This window comes from Nerophis lumbriciformis, linkage group LG13 (genome assembly GCF_033978685.3).
Source record: "Nerophis lumbriciformis linkage group LG13, RoL_Nlum_v2.1, whole genome shotgun sequence".
NCBI classification, from domain to species: domain Eukaryota; kingdom Metazoa; phylum Chordata; class Actinopteri; order Syngnathiformes; family Syngnathidae; genus Nerophis; species Nerophis lumbriciformis.
The window spans coordinates 32036993-32052099 of record NC_084560.2 but is presented as its reverse complement, the minus strand read 5'-3'; the positions used below and the strand labels follow the sequence as shown (position 1 = coordinate 32052099).

Below are 15107 nucleotides of genomic sequence, written 5' to 3'. Positions count from 1 at the left end.
AATTTAAAAATGCAACATTTATCTTTTACATTTTACATAATTGTAATCTTTTTTCACCAGCACAAATGTCTTTTTTTATTTTTTATTTCTTGCCAATTTAGTGCCATTTAGAAGAAAATACACTACGCAAGAGCATTTTCCGTAGCAATTATGCGAGGTGCACAAAGACAAAAATAATAATGTTGCATTATGGCATAAAGTATAATCTGTTGTTTACATATTGCGCTCTTTCAAACATGCGATCATTTAAAAATAGGCATGTTTTATATGGAAACAAGGGGATATAAACTGCGTGTATCTGTTACAAGCATGCACATTTTTTACCTCTTACTTTACTTATACAGTCATTAAAAACGGCATAACGTGGGCAATAGTTGGAAAATATTATATAATATTAATTATTATTTTTTTATTAGTTTTTTTTTGTTTTCGCTTTAATTTCATCACCTTTCATACTAATATGTGCGCAAACGACATTTGATGTTTAAATTGCTCTTTAAATGTAATAAATTACCTATATGTATATATATACTGTATATATATATATATATATATATATATATATATATATATATATATTATATATTTATTTTTTTACAGAATTACATACATTTTCGTTTGGGCTAAAATTACACCAAACTGCATTAATTTCTTGTACATTTTTAAAATTAGCATTTATATTTGGGTGCGCACAAAAATATCAAATAATGTATGTTATAAATGTGGTACATTTATTTTTCATCCTATGACTGCCTGGCAACAGAGGTCTATATATAAACATTATAGGTGTGTGTGTGTGTGTGTGTGTGTGTGTGTGTGTGTGTGTCACTGTTCACAGCTGCTCTTTTTATTATCACTTTAAACATCAAAAGCAAATATCAACGTTATTGACCTACTTAAAAACATCATTCACATTTACACCATGTGCCCTGAATAATTTAATAACCGGTATTTATGTTTTGCATGAGCATTAAAACATTTTTCGTTTTAATCCTCTCTTCTGAAAAAAAAAGAAGTAATTTTTGTGCATCCATATTTCGTTTTACTCTGCACTATTTAGGGAGAATAGCAGCTATTTTTTTGGTCTTTTTAGGTTATTTGTTGTGCAGCCTGCTGAATATTTCACCCATGCAGGCCCTTATGCAACGTCACCTTGAAGAGGTTGCAGCATCAGCTGCATGCGTGGAAAACACCCGAGATGAATTATTTAGCGTTAAATAAATACAATAAAATAAACAAGCGTGCACGTCTTTTATTTGGCAATAGTAGAAAAAAAAGAACATAAATGTTTAGGAAATTAATTGTAACCTTGTTTGATTCCACTGATGGTCCCACAAAACAGTGCAAAAAAAGCAACAACAAAAAATCCTTGTTTTGAATATCTTGTTTATAATAATGTGCAGCTGCCAATGTAAGTCACAGCTGAGTCTATCCAGTGGGCGATGCACTGCTGACCCACGCTCACCAGGCGCGTGGAAGCACCGGTCACCTCCCGGAGGAGCTCGCTGGCTGTAGCCGCCACCGCCTCCACCTGCTGGGCCAGTACTCCTTCCAGGCCGAGGACCTCCGCCAGCACCAGCGCAACACCCGCCGCCAGGAACAGGAGCAGCCAAGTCCCGAACCGGTGCGACCCCGGCGTCTTCCCGCCTCCCCCCTCCTGCGGCACCGTCATCTTGTCCACGTCACGCAGCCTCACCGCGTCCCACTCACGCACGTCAAAGTCACGCACCAGCCGGGCGACTCTCTGATTGGGCGGCGTCCTCTTCACGTCTTCCTCGGCTTTCAAGGCTCCCAGCGTTTGGCGGAAGTCGCGCATGTGCTGGAGGAAGCCCAGCGGCTCCGTCACTCCCCGGAAGGCTTCGGCGGCGGTGAGAGCGCCGCGCTGCCGCTCCAGCGTGTCTCTCAGGCGGGTGATCTCCGGGTCGTGCGCCTGCATGACGGCCAGCCGCTGCGTCTCGAAGTCGCACAGGATCTCCATCTTCTTGCACTCCAGCGCGGAGATCAGCCGCTCGAAGTAGTCGGAGACCCTCTCCGCGTCTTCGTTGACCGCTTGGAGGGCCTTCTTCTTGGCGGCTTGGAGGGTCTCCAAGCGGGCGAGGGCTCCGGCGCTGGGCCAGCCCTCCGCGCCTCGGAGCAGCTCCTCGAACGCACTCCTCTCCGTGTCGTACGCGTCCGCCAGGGAGCAAAAGTCGTGCCCTTTGTGCTCGTCCGCGGTTGCGCAACAGCCGCAAATGAGCCTCAGATCTGGGGTGCAGAACATGTTGAGGGGCTGGCCGCTGTGCTGGGCGCACACACCCGTCGTGGGCGCCACCTTGATGCGGGTGTATTTCTCCACGATGCCCCGCAGGGAGTAGTTGACCTGCAGGCTGTTGGCGCCGTTGTGCGGGCTCTCCTTGCGGCACGTCGGGCACCTGAACGGGGCTCTGTTGAACCCCCGGGGACCCTCCAGGAGCCCCTCCAGGCACTTCCTGCAGAAGCTGTGCGAGCACAGCAGCACGCGTGGGTCCTCGAAGAGACCGCAGCAGATCGGGCACGTCAGTTCCTCCTCCAGTTGCTCCATAGTCTCTCCTGTGGACACACAAACACGAGTCTCGTGACATTTCCACGGTGCGCCATTGGGTAAACACACACAGATTACAGTCCGCCGTTGCGTGGGAAACTTGACGCCGCCGTAGCTCATTTGCACGGCGTGACATGTCCCCGCGAAGACCTAACATCCCGCGCGTTTTTTTTAGTGACAGATATGATCCCGCCAAAAAGAAAGAGCTGAGACGTTTGCCGCCAAATAACCACGGCTCAGGAAGCGATCGGTAAAGCGAGGGGGGTGGGCGAGCGCTGTCTCCGGGTGTTCTGAGCGAGTGTGTGACACATTTAGTAACAAGCAAACGATCTCACTCACCAGCTGCTCGGGAGAAGACGCGCGTTACGACGCAATCGTGGCGCTTGTTGCCGAGCAGACTACAACCCACTTCCGGGTTTCGGCGTTTAACCCTTCCGGCACCGTGCTTGTTTTAAAAAAAAACAAAAAACATTCAAAACAGTAATTTAGAGGGACGTTCAAATATATGTCACATACAATTATTGCGTTGTAATTAGTTTTTGTATTCTGTATAGAGGCATGTTAAGTACTGACTATGAGCATTTTGCGTTTTGTCCGAGTCGAGTACTTATAGGACGGTCCCTAGACGTCACGCGCATGGGGGAGGTGCTGTTGCTATGCAAAACATTATAGCGTGGAAAAACTGTCAACTTGGGTTTAGCCCTACTTTTTTTTTTTCTTATGCTGGCCCACTTCTGCCTCTATTGCATGTTGACATCGTGATGAAAGGTGCAGATTAAATAACATTGATTCAAATGTACACACTTGTAGATGAGGTACATTAGCAGTACTCAAACCCAAGATGTGTATCAAAGATCATCCGTTTATAAAATAAAAAAATATTTTTATTGACAGTATGAGTGTTTTTTTGACAGTATTGCATGAGTTAAATTCTATGTTGTACTGATTTGAACTTTAAGGGTCAGCGGAAGAGGGGTTAGTGCGTCTGCCTCACAATACCAAGGTCCTGAGTAGTCCTGGGTTCAATCCCGGGCTCGGGATCTTTCTGTGTGGAGTTTGCATGTTCTCCCCGTGACTGCGTGGGTTCCCTCCGGGTACTCCGGCTTTCTCCCACCTCTAAAGACATGCACCCGGGGATAGGTTGATTGGCAACACTAAATTGGCCCTAGTGTGCGAATGTTGTCTGTCTATCTGTGTTGGCCCTGCGATGAGGTGGCGACTTGTCCAGGGTGTACCCCGCCTTCCGCCCGATTGTAGCTGAGATAGGCTACAGCGCCCCCCGCGACCCCGAAGGGAATAAGCGGTAGAAAATGGATGGATGGATGGATGGATGATCATAAGGTCACCAAAACATGACAACAACACTGTAAACAACAACCTAACTAACCTGACTATTAATAGTCAACATATTGTTCAATTATTACAGCACTTCTTTTGTGCCGAAATGATGTGTCCAGAAAGTGTGAATTCATTACAAATACATTTAAATAATATACAAAACACAAATCAGCGGTCATAAGGAGTCTATTTTTTACAGATGTATTAGATCAGGGATTCTCAAACTGTGGTACGCGTACCAATAGTACGCCAAATAATCACTTGATTAAAGTAGAGTGTTACTTTTCACACTGTGTGTAATGTTACAGTGGCCAAAAAATAATAAATATACTTGTTAAATACAACTTCTGCCTTGTTTTTAACTAACCCTTGGGCATACTATGCTACTGCATGTTAACGTTGGTCATCATGGTGGTACTTGGAGAGCCATGTGTTTCCTGAGGTGGTACTTGGGGGGGAAAAAATGAGAACTATCTATTAGATGAATGTTTATTGTTGTGATTTGGGAAATAAGGTCACCAAAATATAACGACTGCAAACTACTCGTAAACATCTTGTTAGATTAACAGTGTAATATCAAAATTAAACTCTTGTATTGAATGTTTTTTTTTCCAGTAAGTGTAGATACATCAATAACATACAGATTACATGAATACAACATTAAGAGTGTCCGCCCTGAGATCGGTAGTGAGTTCAAACCCCGGCCGAGTCACACCAAAGACTATAAAAATGGGACCGATTACCTCCCTGCTTGACACTCAGCATCAAGAGTTGGAATTGGGGGTTAAATCACCAAAATGATTCCCGGGCGTGGCCACCTCTGCTGCTCACTGCTCTCCTCACCTCCCAGGGGGTGATCAAGGTTGATGGGTCAAATGCAGAGACTAATTTTGCCACACCTAGTGTCTGTGTGACAATCGTGGGTACTTTAACTTTAACTTTAACACATTTAAAAAAAAAAATCAACTATAATCCTCCCTATACATGTATATAACAGCCCTTATGTGCATGCATGCATGAGCACACTGTACATGACTGAAATTATTTTAGGCGTATATAGGTCCTTTTAAATAAATCAGAGTTATTATTGTTGTCAATAATCCAAATCAGAGTGCTTTGGCAACTTCTAAACAGCCTCCCTGAGACTCACTGTATAACCCACGCGTGGTTATGCAACATCTGCACCCAATAGTCACTAAGTCATGAGTGGAAACGTTGACCCTGTTTTTTTTTTCTTCCCTTGTTTCCATGCCATCAGGAGCAAAACTGCCTATCTTTGCCACTGTGATTGGATGCTGCTTAGGCTGTATGGAGGCTTAGGCAACGCCCACAACCACCGCCGAGTGTCGCTGTGGGCGAATTAGCCTACTTATCTGTTGGCAATGGTTTCCGGAAGTGGAGTCGCTGTGGCGGGGTGGGGGCAAACAGTAATGGCTGCCATGTTTACGTGTTGTCTAAACTGCTGCGGGGATGGAGAATCGGGGCATATTCAACTTAAAGAGATGCCCACGGTTCAGTTGGATACTCATCACATGGGTAAATTATATTTGTATTTCAATTTGGAAACGTATGTCTTGCGATATGTACATTGCACCTTCGCCATGTTATATATGTACCTGAGCTAATAGCTAACGTGCTTCTAGCTACATCGGAGCTGTGTAACCAATCTACACTAATTAGTTATTCTCGGAGGGGGGATGGTCACTTTTTCACAAAGCTAGCAACTGTTATTTAATTTTTCTATTTTATTGCCTCACTAAATGGCTAATATAGTAAAAAAAAAAAACAGAAATGAATACAAGTCAACTCAAACATGATTTATATGGCAGGAGTGCCATGCTCCTTTTAAGACCCGAGAAGTGCAAGTGCTCTACCCAAAAATCATATACAGTCAAGAAAATAAGTATTTGAACACCCTGCTATTTTGCAAGTTCTCCCACTTCGAAATCATGGAGGGGTCTGAAATTTTCACGGTAGGTGCATGTCCACTGTATGAGAGATAACCTAAAAAGAAAAATTCAGAAATCACAATCTATGATTTTTTAACAATTTATTCGTGTGATACAGCTGAAAATAAGTATTTGAACACCTGTCTATCAGCTAGAATTCTGACCCTCAAAGACCTGTTAGTCCACCTTTAAAAGTCCTCCTCCACTCCACTGTATTATCCTGAATCAGATGCACCTGTGTGAGGTCGTTACCTGCATAAATACACCTGTCCACCCCATACAATCAGTAAGACCCAAACATTCAGCATGGCTAAGAGCAAAGAGCTGTCCAAAGACACCAGAGACAAAATTGTACAACTCCACAAGGATGGAAAGGGCTACGGAGAAATTGCCAAGCAGCTTGGTGAAAAAAGGTCCACTGTTGGAGCAATCATTAGAAAATGGAAGAAGCTAAACATGACGGTCAATCTCAATCGGAGTGGAGCCCCATGCAAGATATCACCTCGTGGGGTCTCAATGATGCTAAGAAAGGTGAGGAATAAGCCCAGGACTACACGGCAGGACTTGGTCAATGACCTGAAAAGAGCTGGGACCACTGTTTCCATGGTCACTGTTGGTAATACACTAAGACGTCATGCTTTGAAATCATGCATGGCACGGAAGATTCCCCTGCTTGAACCAGCACATGTTAAGGCCCGTCTTAAGTTTGACAATGACCATTTGGATGATCCAGAGGAGTCATGGGAGAAAGTTTTGTGGACAGATGAGACCAAAATTGACCTTTTTGGTCATAATTCCACTGTGCGTGTTTGGAGGAAGAAGAATGATGCGTACCATCCCAAGAACACCATCCCTACTGTGAAGCATGGGGGTGGTAGCATCATGCTTTGGGGGTGTTTTTCTGCTCATGGGACAGGACGACTGTACTGTATTAAGGAGAGGATGACTGCAGCCATGTATTGTGAGATTTTGGCCAAAAACCTCCTTCCCTCAGTCAGATCATTGAAGATGAGTCATGGCTGGATCTTCCAACATGACAATGACCCAAAGCACACAGCCAGGAAAACCAAGAAGTGGCTTTGTACGAACCATATCAAGGTTCTGGAGTGGCCTAGCCAGTCTCCAGACCTAAATCCAATTGAAAATCTTTGGAGGGAGCTGAAAGTCTGTGTTACTCAGCGACAGCCCAGAAACCTGACTGATCTAGAGAAGATCTGTGTGAACGAAACAAACGACATGGGAACATCGCCCCCTGGAGTTACAAATTCTGATGGGTAACAGATTTCGGTACAACACCGGTACTGGTCCGTGACGCAATTGCTACCGGGCCGCAGAAAAACATCAAATAATTTATAAACCAGTGTTTTTCAACCTTTTTTGAGGCAAGACACTTTTTTTTTCCATTTAAAAATCCGGAGGTACACCACCAGCAGAAAACGTTAAAAAATTAAACTCCACCAGGTCCTCCTTGTGCCTTATTTTGAGTTTAGATCAGTGGTTCTTAACCTGGGTTCGATCGAACCCTAGGGGTTCGGTGAGTCGGCCTCAGGGGTTCGGCGGAGCTTCTGCCGCGGAGGTCAAGACACAACCAACTCATCGTGAGAATAAAAACTTCTCCCTATCGGCATATTATGGATACCCCCAAACAATGTTCCCTCTAATTTCCATCTGATTTGCAGGTGTGTAATTTGTTGTGAGTTCATGCATTGTGTTGGTTTTGTTCTTTGAACAAGGTGATGCTCATGCACGGTTAATTTTGCGTAAAAAAACATATAACTTTGTCTTGAATTTGAAAAAAAAATTTTTTTATTTTTCACTAAAGAAGGGTTCGGTGAATGCGTATATGAAACTGGTGGGGTTCGGTACCTCCAACAAGGTTAAGAACCACTGGTTTAGATAGGTAGATAGATAGATAGTATCTATCCATCTATCTAATCTGTAGTTTGTTGGTGTTTTCCTGTGCGTAGTGCTTTAGTTCTTGTCTTAGACTTAGACAAAATTTAATGATCCACAAGGGAAATTGTTCAACACAGTAGCTCAGTTACAATGATGGAAAGTGTAAGGATGGAAAGGACAATGTCTTGTGCTGTTATTTTGGTGTTTTCCTGCAGCAGTTTCATGTCTTCCTTTTGAGCGCTATTCCCCGCACCTGCTTTGTGTTAGCAAGCAAGGCTATTGAAGTTGTTGCTATTCTTCTTTGTGTGGACATTGTTGCTTGCCGTGTCATGCACGGATGTACTTTGTGTACGCCGTCTCTGCTCCACACGCTGCAAGTTTTTGCTGTCGTCCAGCATTCTGTTTCTGTTTACTTTGTAGCCAGTTCAGTTTTACTTTCCTTTTTGTTCATTTTTGGCTTAAGCGTTACATACCTTTTTACCTGGACGCTGTGGTCTGCATATTGGGATCACAGTTCTACAGCCGAGTTCTACACAGCACGGACACTAAGGAACGGCACAGTATTTGCAGATTATAATTATTGATTTGCAAAAAAATTACCATATTTTTCGGAGTTTAAGTCGCACCGGAGTATAAGTCGCACCTGCCGAAAATGAATAATAAAGAAGGAAAAAAACATAAGTCGCACTGGAGTATAATTCGCATTTTTTTGGGAAATGTATTTGATAAAAGCCAACACCAAGAATAGACATTTGAAAGGCAGTTTAAAATAAATAAAGAATAGTGAACAACAGGCTGAATAAGTGTACGTCATATGAGGCATAAATAACCAACTGAGAACGTGCCTGGTATGTTAACGTAACATATTATGGTAAGAGTCATTCAAATAACTATAACATATAGAACATGATATACGTTTACCAAACAATCTGTCACTCCTAATCGCTCACATTCATATAATAAAAGTAATAAATAAAACCGGAAGCACACTTGCACTTCTCGGGTCTTAAAAGGAGCATGGCACTCCTGCCATATAAATCATGTTTGAGTTGACTTGTATTCATTTCTGATTTTTTTTTTACTATATTAGCCATTTAGTGAGGCAATAAAATAGAAAAATTAAATAACAGTGGCCTTGTGGTTAGAGTGTCCGGCCGGAGATCGGTAGGTCGTGAGTTCAAATCCCGGCCAAGTCATAACAAAGACTACACAAATGGGACCCATTACCTCCCTGCTTGGCACTCAGCCCAAGGGTTGGAATTGGGGGTTAAATCACCAAAATGATTCCCGAGTGCGGCCACCACTGCTGCTCACTGCTCCCCTCACCTCCCAGGTGGTGGAACAAGGGGATGGGTCAAATGCAGAGAGTAATTTCACCACACGTAGTGTGTGTGGTACTTTAACTTTTTAATAAACAGTGTAAATGCGCCGGACTTGGCATGAATGCTCATTTTCAGCTGTAGTCCCAAGGCATGTTTCTAAAATAACACAGTGAGACACATACGACTTTAAAACCACGATGACAGAAATAAGAACCAAATAAATAAAACATCATAAAACAGATCTGATCAATAAGCCTTTAAAAGGGTCAAAATGACAAAGTATATACTTACATGCTTGATATTTTTGTTTAGGACTGAAGTTCATTGAGAAATGTGAGCAAAAAGAGTAAAACAAATATGTATCCAAAATATTTAAAAAAAACTTAAGGACTGTTATGTCCTTTGCGGCTTTAAAATTACTCAGATCCAATGATCCTCGAAGGATAATTAAATAACAGCCTGCATGGCTGCTTTGTGTTACAGGTGACAGTCTTATAATATTACCAGTGTCATTAGGGGGCGGCATGGCGTAGTGGGTAGAGCAACCGTGCCAGAAACCTGAGGGTTGCAGGTTCGCTCCCCGCCTCTTACCATCCAAAAATCGCTGCCGTTGTGTCCTTGGGCGGGACACTTCACCCTTTGCCCCCGGTGCCACTCACACCGGTGAATTGAATGAGGTGGTGGTCGGAGGGGCCGTTGGCGCAAATTGCAGCCACGCTTCCGTCAGTCTACCCCAGGGCAGCTGTGGCTATGAAAGTAGCTTACCACCACCAGGTGTGAATGATTGATGGGTTCTACATGTAAAGCGACTTTGGGTACTTAGAAAAGCGCTATATAAATCCCAGTTATTATTATTATTATTATTAGTATCGATATATCAACAATTTCTCATTACATTATACCTATTTTATCTTTTTCAATTATTTATGTAGTGTTTTTATTGATCTATTTTTAAGTTGTAATGTTTAATTGTATTTTCAGAATGTACTGCGGGCAAATAAATAAACAAGCCTGGGGTTAAAAATGGCCTCCATTGCACACTTTGGACACCACTGCTCACTGAAACAGTGTTATTGTAATTTTTGTACCACAGGCACAGACGTTGTCATCGTGAAAAGTGGACGAAGGATATGTGGCACTGGAGCGTGTCTTGCCAACGCTCCCTTGCACCAGAACAAAAGTTTTTTTGAGTTTAAGATTCAGTCCACTGGTGAGTCTGCAGCTACTGATGCACACATGCAAATATTGAAACTGTGGAACGTCAACTTTTAAGTTTCCTTGCACGCAAATGCCTCACTGGAAGTGTAAGATTAGCATTGATATTGTTTCTTCATGTTTAAAGGTGTGTGGGGAATTGGTGTGGCCACGCAGAAGGCCAACCTTAACCAAGTGCCTTTGGGCAGAGACTCCAACAGCCTTGTCTTGAGGCACGACGGCTCTGTCTTCTACAACAACGAAGAGAAGAACCGCCTGCCTGCGAACAATCTCCCCCAGGAGGGTGACATTGTGGTGAGTGCATTAAGCATTTTGCTCAAAAGCGACAGCATACCCACAAAATGAGTACTATTGTGACATGTGCTGCAGGGGATCACGTATGACCACGTGGAGATGAACTTGTACCTGAATGGAAAGAACATGCATTGTCCCGCGTCAGGGATCCGAGGCACCGTATACCCTGTTGTTTATGGTAAGTGCATTCCTTATTTATACAGTCTCATAAAATCATGCAGTATTAATAAGCGGCACATAATGACAACCCGACAGTTACAATATTCATCCACCAGGGGGCTGAAGTGGGTTATTTTCTACCACATGAACTATTCACCTTGTTCATGTGTTTTCTGGCAAAGCACAACACAAACAGTTGTTTGCATATTTTACCCAAAACAGGCGAAACACTGCTGCCTGATGTTAATGTAGTCAGTCAACAATGGTTCCACAACTGCAGAAGCAACAATTAGGCAGCTGATTATGTAACAAGAACCCATATAAGCAACAAGGAAATTACAATTTGATATGCAGCTGAAATTATGGCGAGACATAAACAGATGCACGTGTTGTTGTGTGACATGACTAAATTATATAAAATGTACACATTTTGGAAAATTTTGTGGAAAAAAGCTTTTAATAACTTTTAAAAATATGTTTATTTACTTGCAAAAAAAACAATTATTTAAATGAATGCTGAATATAATCATATTTTTAAATAAATACTTTGTTGTTGTTTTTACTTTTTTATTACATGTTTTTATTATGTATATTGTACACCAATTTTGGCAAATATCTGACAGGTAACCGTTCAGTTTCTCACATAATATTATTTAATTAAATGCTAAATGTATTTTAATCTAATTTAAAAAAATAAAAGAAAATTATATTTTTTGATTAAAGACTTTTTTTTTTTACTTGTATGTTACATGTACGTATTATGTATATTTTACACTAATTTTGGCAAATATTTGACAGGTAACAGTTTAGTTTCACAAACAATAAATGCTAAATATATTTTGATTGCATTGTTTAAAATTAAAATCTAATTGTTTTTTCATTAAATACTTTTTAATAAATTTTTCATCAAATGTTTTTATTAAGTGTTGTATCATAATGTAGTTTCACTCATAATAAATGTTATTTGATTTAATAATTTAAGCATAAAGTGACAAAAAAACTAATGTATTGTAATTAGTGATGTCCGATAATGGCTTTTTTGCCGATATTCCGATATTGTCCAACTCTTAATTACCGATACCGATATCAACCGATACCGATATATACAGTCGTGGAATTAACACATTATTATGCCTAATTTTGTTGTGATGCCCCGCTGGATGCATTAAACAATGTAACAAGGTTTTCCAAAATAAATCAACTCAAGTTATGGAAAGAAATGCCAACATTGCACTACCATATTTATTATTGAAGTCACAAAGTGCATTATTGGTGGGCGGGGTTGAGGTGGGGGTAGGGGGTAGCGGGGGTGTATATTGTAGCGTCCCGGAAAAGTTAGTGCTTCAAGGGGTTCTGGGTATTTGTTCTGTTGTGTTTATGTTGGGTTACGGTGCGGATGTTCTCCCGAAATGTGTTTGTCATTCTTGTTTGGTGTGGGTTCACAGTGTGGCGCATATTTGTAACAGTGTTAAAGTTGTTTATACGGCCACCCTCAGTGTGACCTGTATGGCTATTGATCAAGTATGCATTGCATCCACTTGTGTGTGTGAAAAGCCGTAGATATTATGTGACTGGGCCGGCACGCAAATGCAGTGCCTTTAAGGTTAAGTGGCGCTCTGTACTTCCCCCTACGTCCATATACAGTGGCGTTTTAAAATGTCATAAATTTTACTTTTTGAAACCGATACCGATAATTTCCGATATTACATTTTAAAGCATTTATCGGACATCCCTAATTTTAATTGTATTTTTTTTTTTAAATACAAAACTTTATATCAAAAAAAATATTCAATTTGTACACTCTCACCAGAAATTTAATGGTGAACATCCTTGGAAAAATACCTACTAATTATGAAAAATATACATGAAATATAAAAAAATGTTTTTCATGAAATAGGCACATTTATAATTGGTTATCAACGAGTCTGTTAATGTGTTGTGTTGCTGCACCTTTACCCTACCTGAAGTTAAAAGTTGTAACTGTTTATTAATTATATACAAAGTGTTTACAGCATCATTTGTAGCTTTATTATCAGCAAAACGTTTAACCCGATAAGCAATCGTATTGTTTTTGACTGTGTTTCCTTGTTTTGTTGCTCCAGTGGATGACAGCGCCATCTTAGACTGCCAGTTCAGTGACTTCTACCACACACCTCCGCACGGATTCGAGAAGATCCTCTTTGAACAACAAATCTTCTAAACAAAAGGCCTTTATTCCTCGTCCCCCTTGCAAATGTATCACATATGATGTTTGACTGTGATTGGCTGTGTGGCTCTGATGATATACCTCGCAATCGCTCCGGATTGACCTGACAGGATTAGCCTTGAAGGAGTGTATGTTGATTCATGATTATTGTCCTTCTTAATGAGTCAGAGGTGATCAATAGTTCGGGATGGGCGTCTATACTTTTCCTTGTTGAGGGAAAATCAGTTAATCGATGGAAGTATTACAAATGATATTGAGCGGAATAATGCTGCCCTCTGCGTGGATTGATCTCAACTTCCCATAGCTGACGTCATGTTCCTTGTCTTCAGGCAGCAAACTCGCCTGGGCAGACTCTTTAGCGCCTCTGCTAGGTAGTGCACTCCTTTTAGACTCCATTTCTGAAATTAACAACGAATTCCACACCAATAGACAAAAGTTTAAGAGAGCAATTCATCGACTAATTAATTATTCTGCCCATCCCCACTTTGAGTAGTGTCTGCTCTCTTGTGTTTACTTCTTCTCTGCAAGAAGTAACAATTCACACACACTAAAAAATCCACTTCACTTTTATGTTTGTCTCAGACATATCAATTTAAACTTGGAAGGTGGGAATGGGGATTACGTTCCTATGTTGTTATTTTTTGTCACTTTATGGTTTGAACTGACACAAACAATCTTAAACAGCTGGTACACGTCCCACGTATTCATCGTTTCTACCAACATATCCCTCTTCCCCGCTCCTCAATATGTATATGGTCTTCAGATATTTTGCGCGTATTTATTCTTCAATATTGTCAGAAGTGGTGCAGCTTGTGCAGAAGCAGATGTTGTATGGCTGAGTTAAGAAAATGACATAATACGGTAGCAGCAGGTGTTGCTGCTCAAGTGTGACATTTCCAACTCCACGTCTTTGTTTGCACTAACTCGTCTGATTGTACAAGCAAATCCAAATACTGTTGATAAATTAAAGATGTGTGTCTGCAGGAGTTGCCTTTGTTTATTTTGCTATTTGACTTGATTGTTTTGAATAAGTTTCTTAAACCTCATAAGTTCGTATTAGTTTATGTAAATCTCTTCTTTTCCTGAATCGCCGCACACAGAACACTGAAAATTTGCCTAATCATGGTCCTGGGCTATTATTTTTTTGACCGATACACCACCTGGTGGCGCTGTTATAAAACGCCAGAAGTCGAATTGACTTGAAATTTCTCCTACTAAACACCCCACTGTATTGGGGTGTTTTGCCGAATCGCCACAACATTTTGGTAAACATTTTTACGCGTATAAAATTTGAGCAAGATTGTTTAAAGTAAACATGGCCGTCAGTTTTAAAGAACATGTACAGTATGTATAATCAACGTATCAATTATTGTGCCTACTAGGTATTACACCTTGACTGCATTTGTTTATCATTTTTTTAAGTACACAAAAAAGTCTGAAGATTTTGCGTTAAAAACTGGCAGTTCAATCGACAGCATTTTACTGTAAAATAGAAAAACTGTACCACTGTTTTTACAGTAAATGTAAAAAAAAAAATCCAAGTGTTTTTTTTGTTTTGTTTTTTTAACAGTGTATTACTTTAAATGAAAAAAACATTACAAATATTTATTAGATGATTTTAAAGTTTAAAAGTAAAAGTAGAGGTTGTAAATAAAATGTTTTTTTGTTTTTTTTTTACTCATCTGTTGTCTTAGTCCAGTTCCACGGTGCTTGCCCATAAGTCTTTTTTCTCATTATGACTCCAATAGTGCAACAATAGTCTTCTTGTCTTCTGCAGCTGTTCAGACTTATTCCACCATTTTCAAGCATTTAAGGAACAAATGAGCTCGCTTTTATTCCAAAGGTAAAGAGAGACAGTGCGGTAAGAAACTTGTTTTCCTCTATTGTCTTCATTCAACCACCAACAAACCCAAACCAAACTCAAATGTATCACCTGTGGCAGGATAGCTGTCACCGCCGCTTAAAGCATCTCCAACACATTTCAAAATTACAGACACTCACGAGGCCGTGCAATTAACATCTGTATACAAACAAAAAAGTTATAGAAAGTATTAAACGATAAAAATTTTTTTTTTTTTTTTTATTAAATAAAAAATACAAAATAACTGAAATAACTGGGCTTATGTAAAACAACCTGAATTCATTCCAATATTTTATTGATAACTCGA

The 15107-nt window shown here is 40.7% G+C and overlaps 2 protein-coding genes across 2 annotated transcripts; one reads left to right on the top strand and one right to left on the bottom strand.

Moving 5' to 3' along the window:
- Positions 1-923: 923 nt before the first annotated feature.
- Positions 924-3052, bottom strand: trim13 (tripartite motif containing 13). Its single transcript, XM_061971007.2, has 2 exons — positions 2900-3052; positions 924-2568 (listed from the first exon to the last, which is right to left on the bottom strand). Exon 2 carries the CDS (start codon positions 2558-2560, stop codon positions 1388-1390), a length of 1173 nt encoding a protein of 390 aa, XP_061826991.2. The 5' UTR covers positions 2561-2568; positions 2900-3052; the 3' UTR covers positions 924-1387.
- A 2257-nt stretch (positions 3053-5309) lies between these two features.
- spryd7b (SPRY domain containing 7b) lies at positions 5310-13925 on the top strand. The gene is made up of 5 exons (XM_061970586.2): positions 5310-5434; positions 10159-10275; positions 10408-10574; positions 10650-10752; positions 12836-13925. The coding sequence occupies exons 1-5, from the start codon at positions 5329-5331 to the stop codon at positions 12931-12933; spliced, it is 591 nt and encodes a 196-aa protein (XP_061826570.2). The 5' UTR covers positions 5310-5328; the 3' UTR covers positions 12934-13925.
- Positions 13926-15107: the final 1182 nt, after the last annotated feature.

Coding starts and splice junctions, on each gene's coding strand:
- spryd7b (XM_061970586.2), top strand. CDS start 5,329: ATGGCTGCCATGTTTACGTGTTGTCTAAACTGCTGCGGGGATGGAGAA. Junction 5,435..10,158: donor GTTGGATACTCATCACATGG/GTAAATTATATT, acceptor TTTGTACCACAG/GCACAGACGTTGTCATCGTG. Junction 10,276..10,407: donor GTTTAAGATTCAGTCCACTG/GTGAGTCTGCAG, acceptor TCATGTTTAAAG/GTGTGTGGGGAATTGGTGTG.
- trim13 (XM_061971007.2), bottom strand. CDS start 2,560: ATGGAGCAACTGGAGGAGGAACTGACGTGCCCGATCTGCTGCGGTCTC.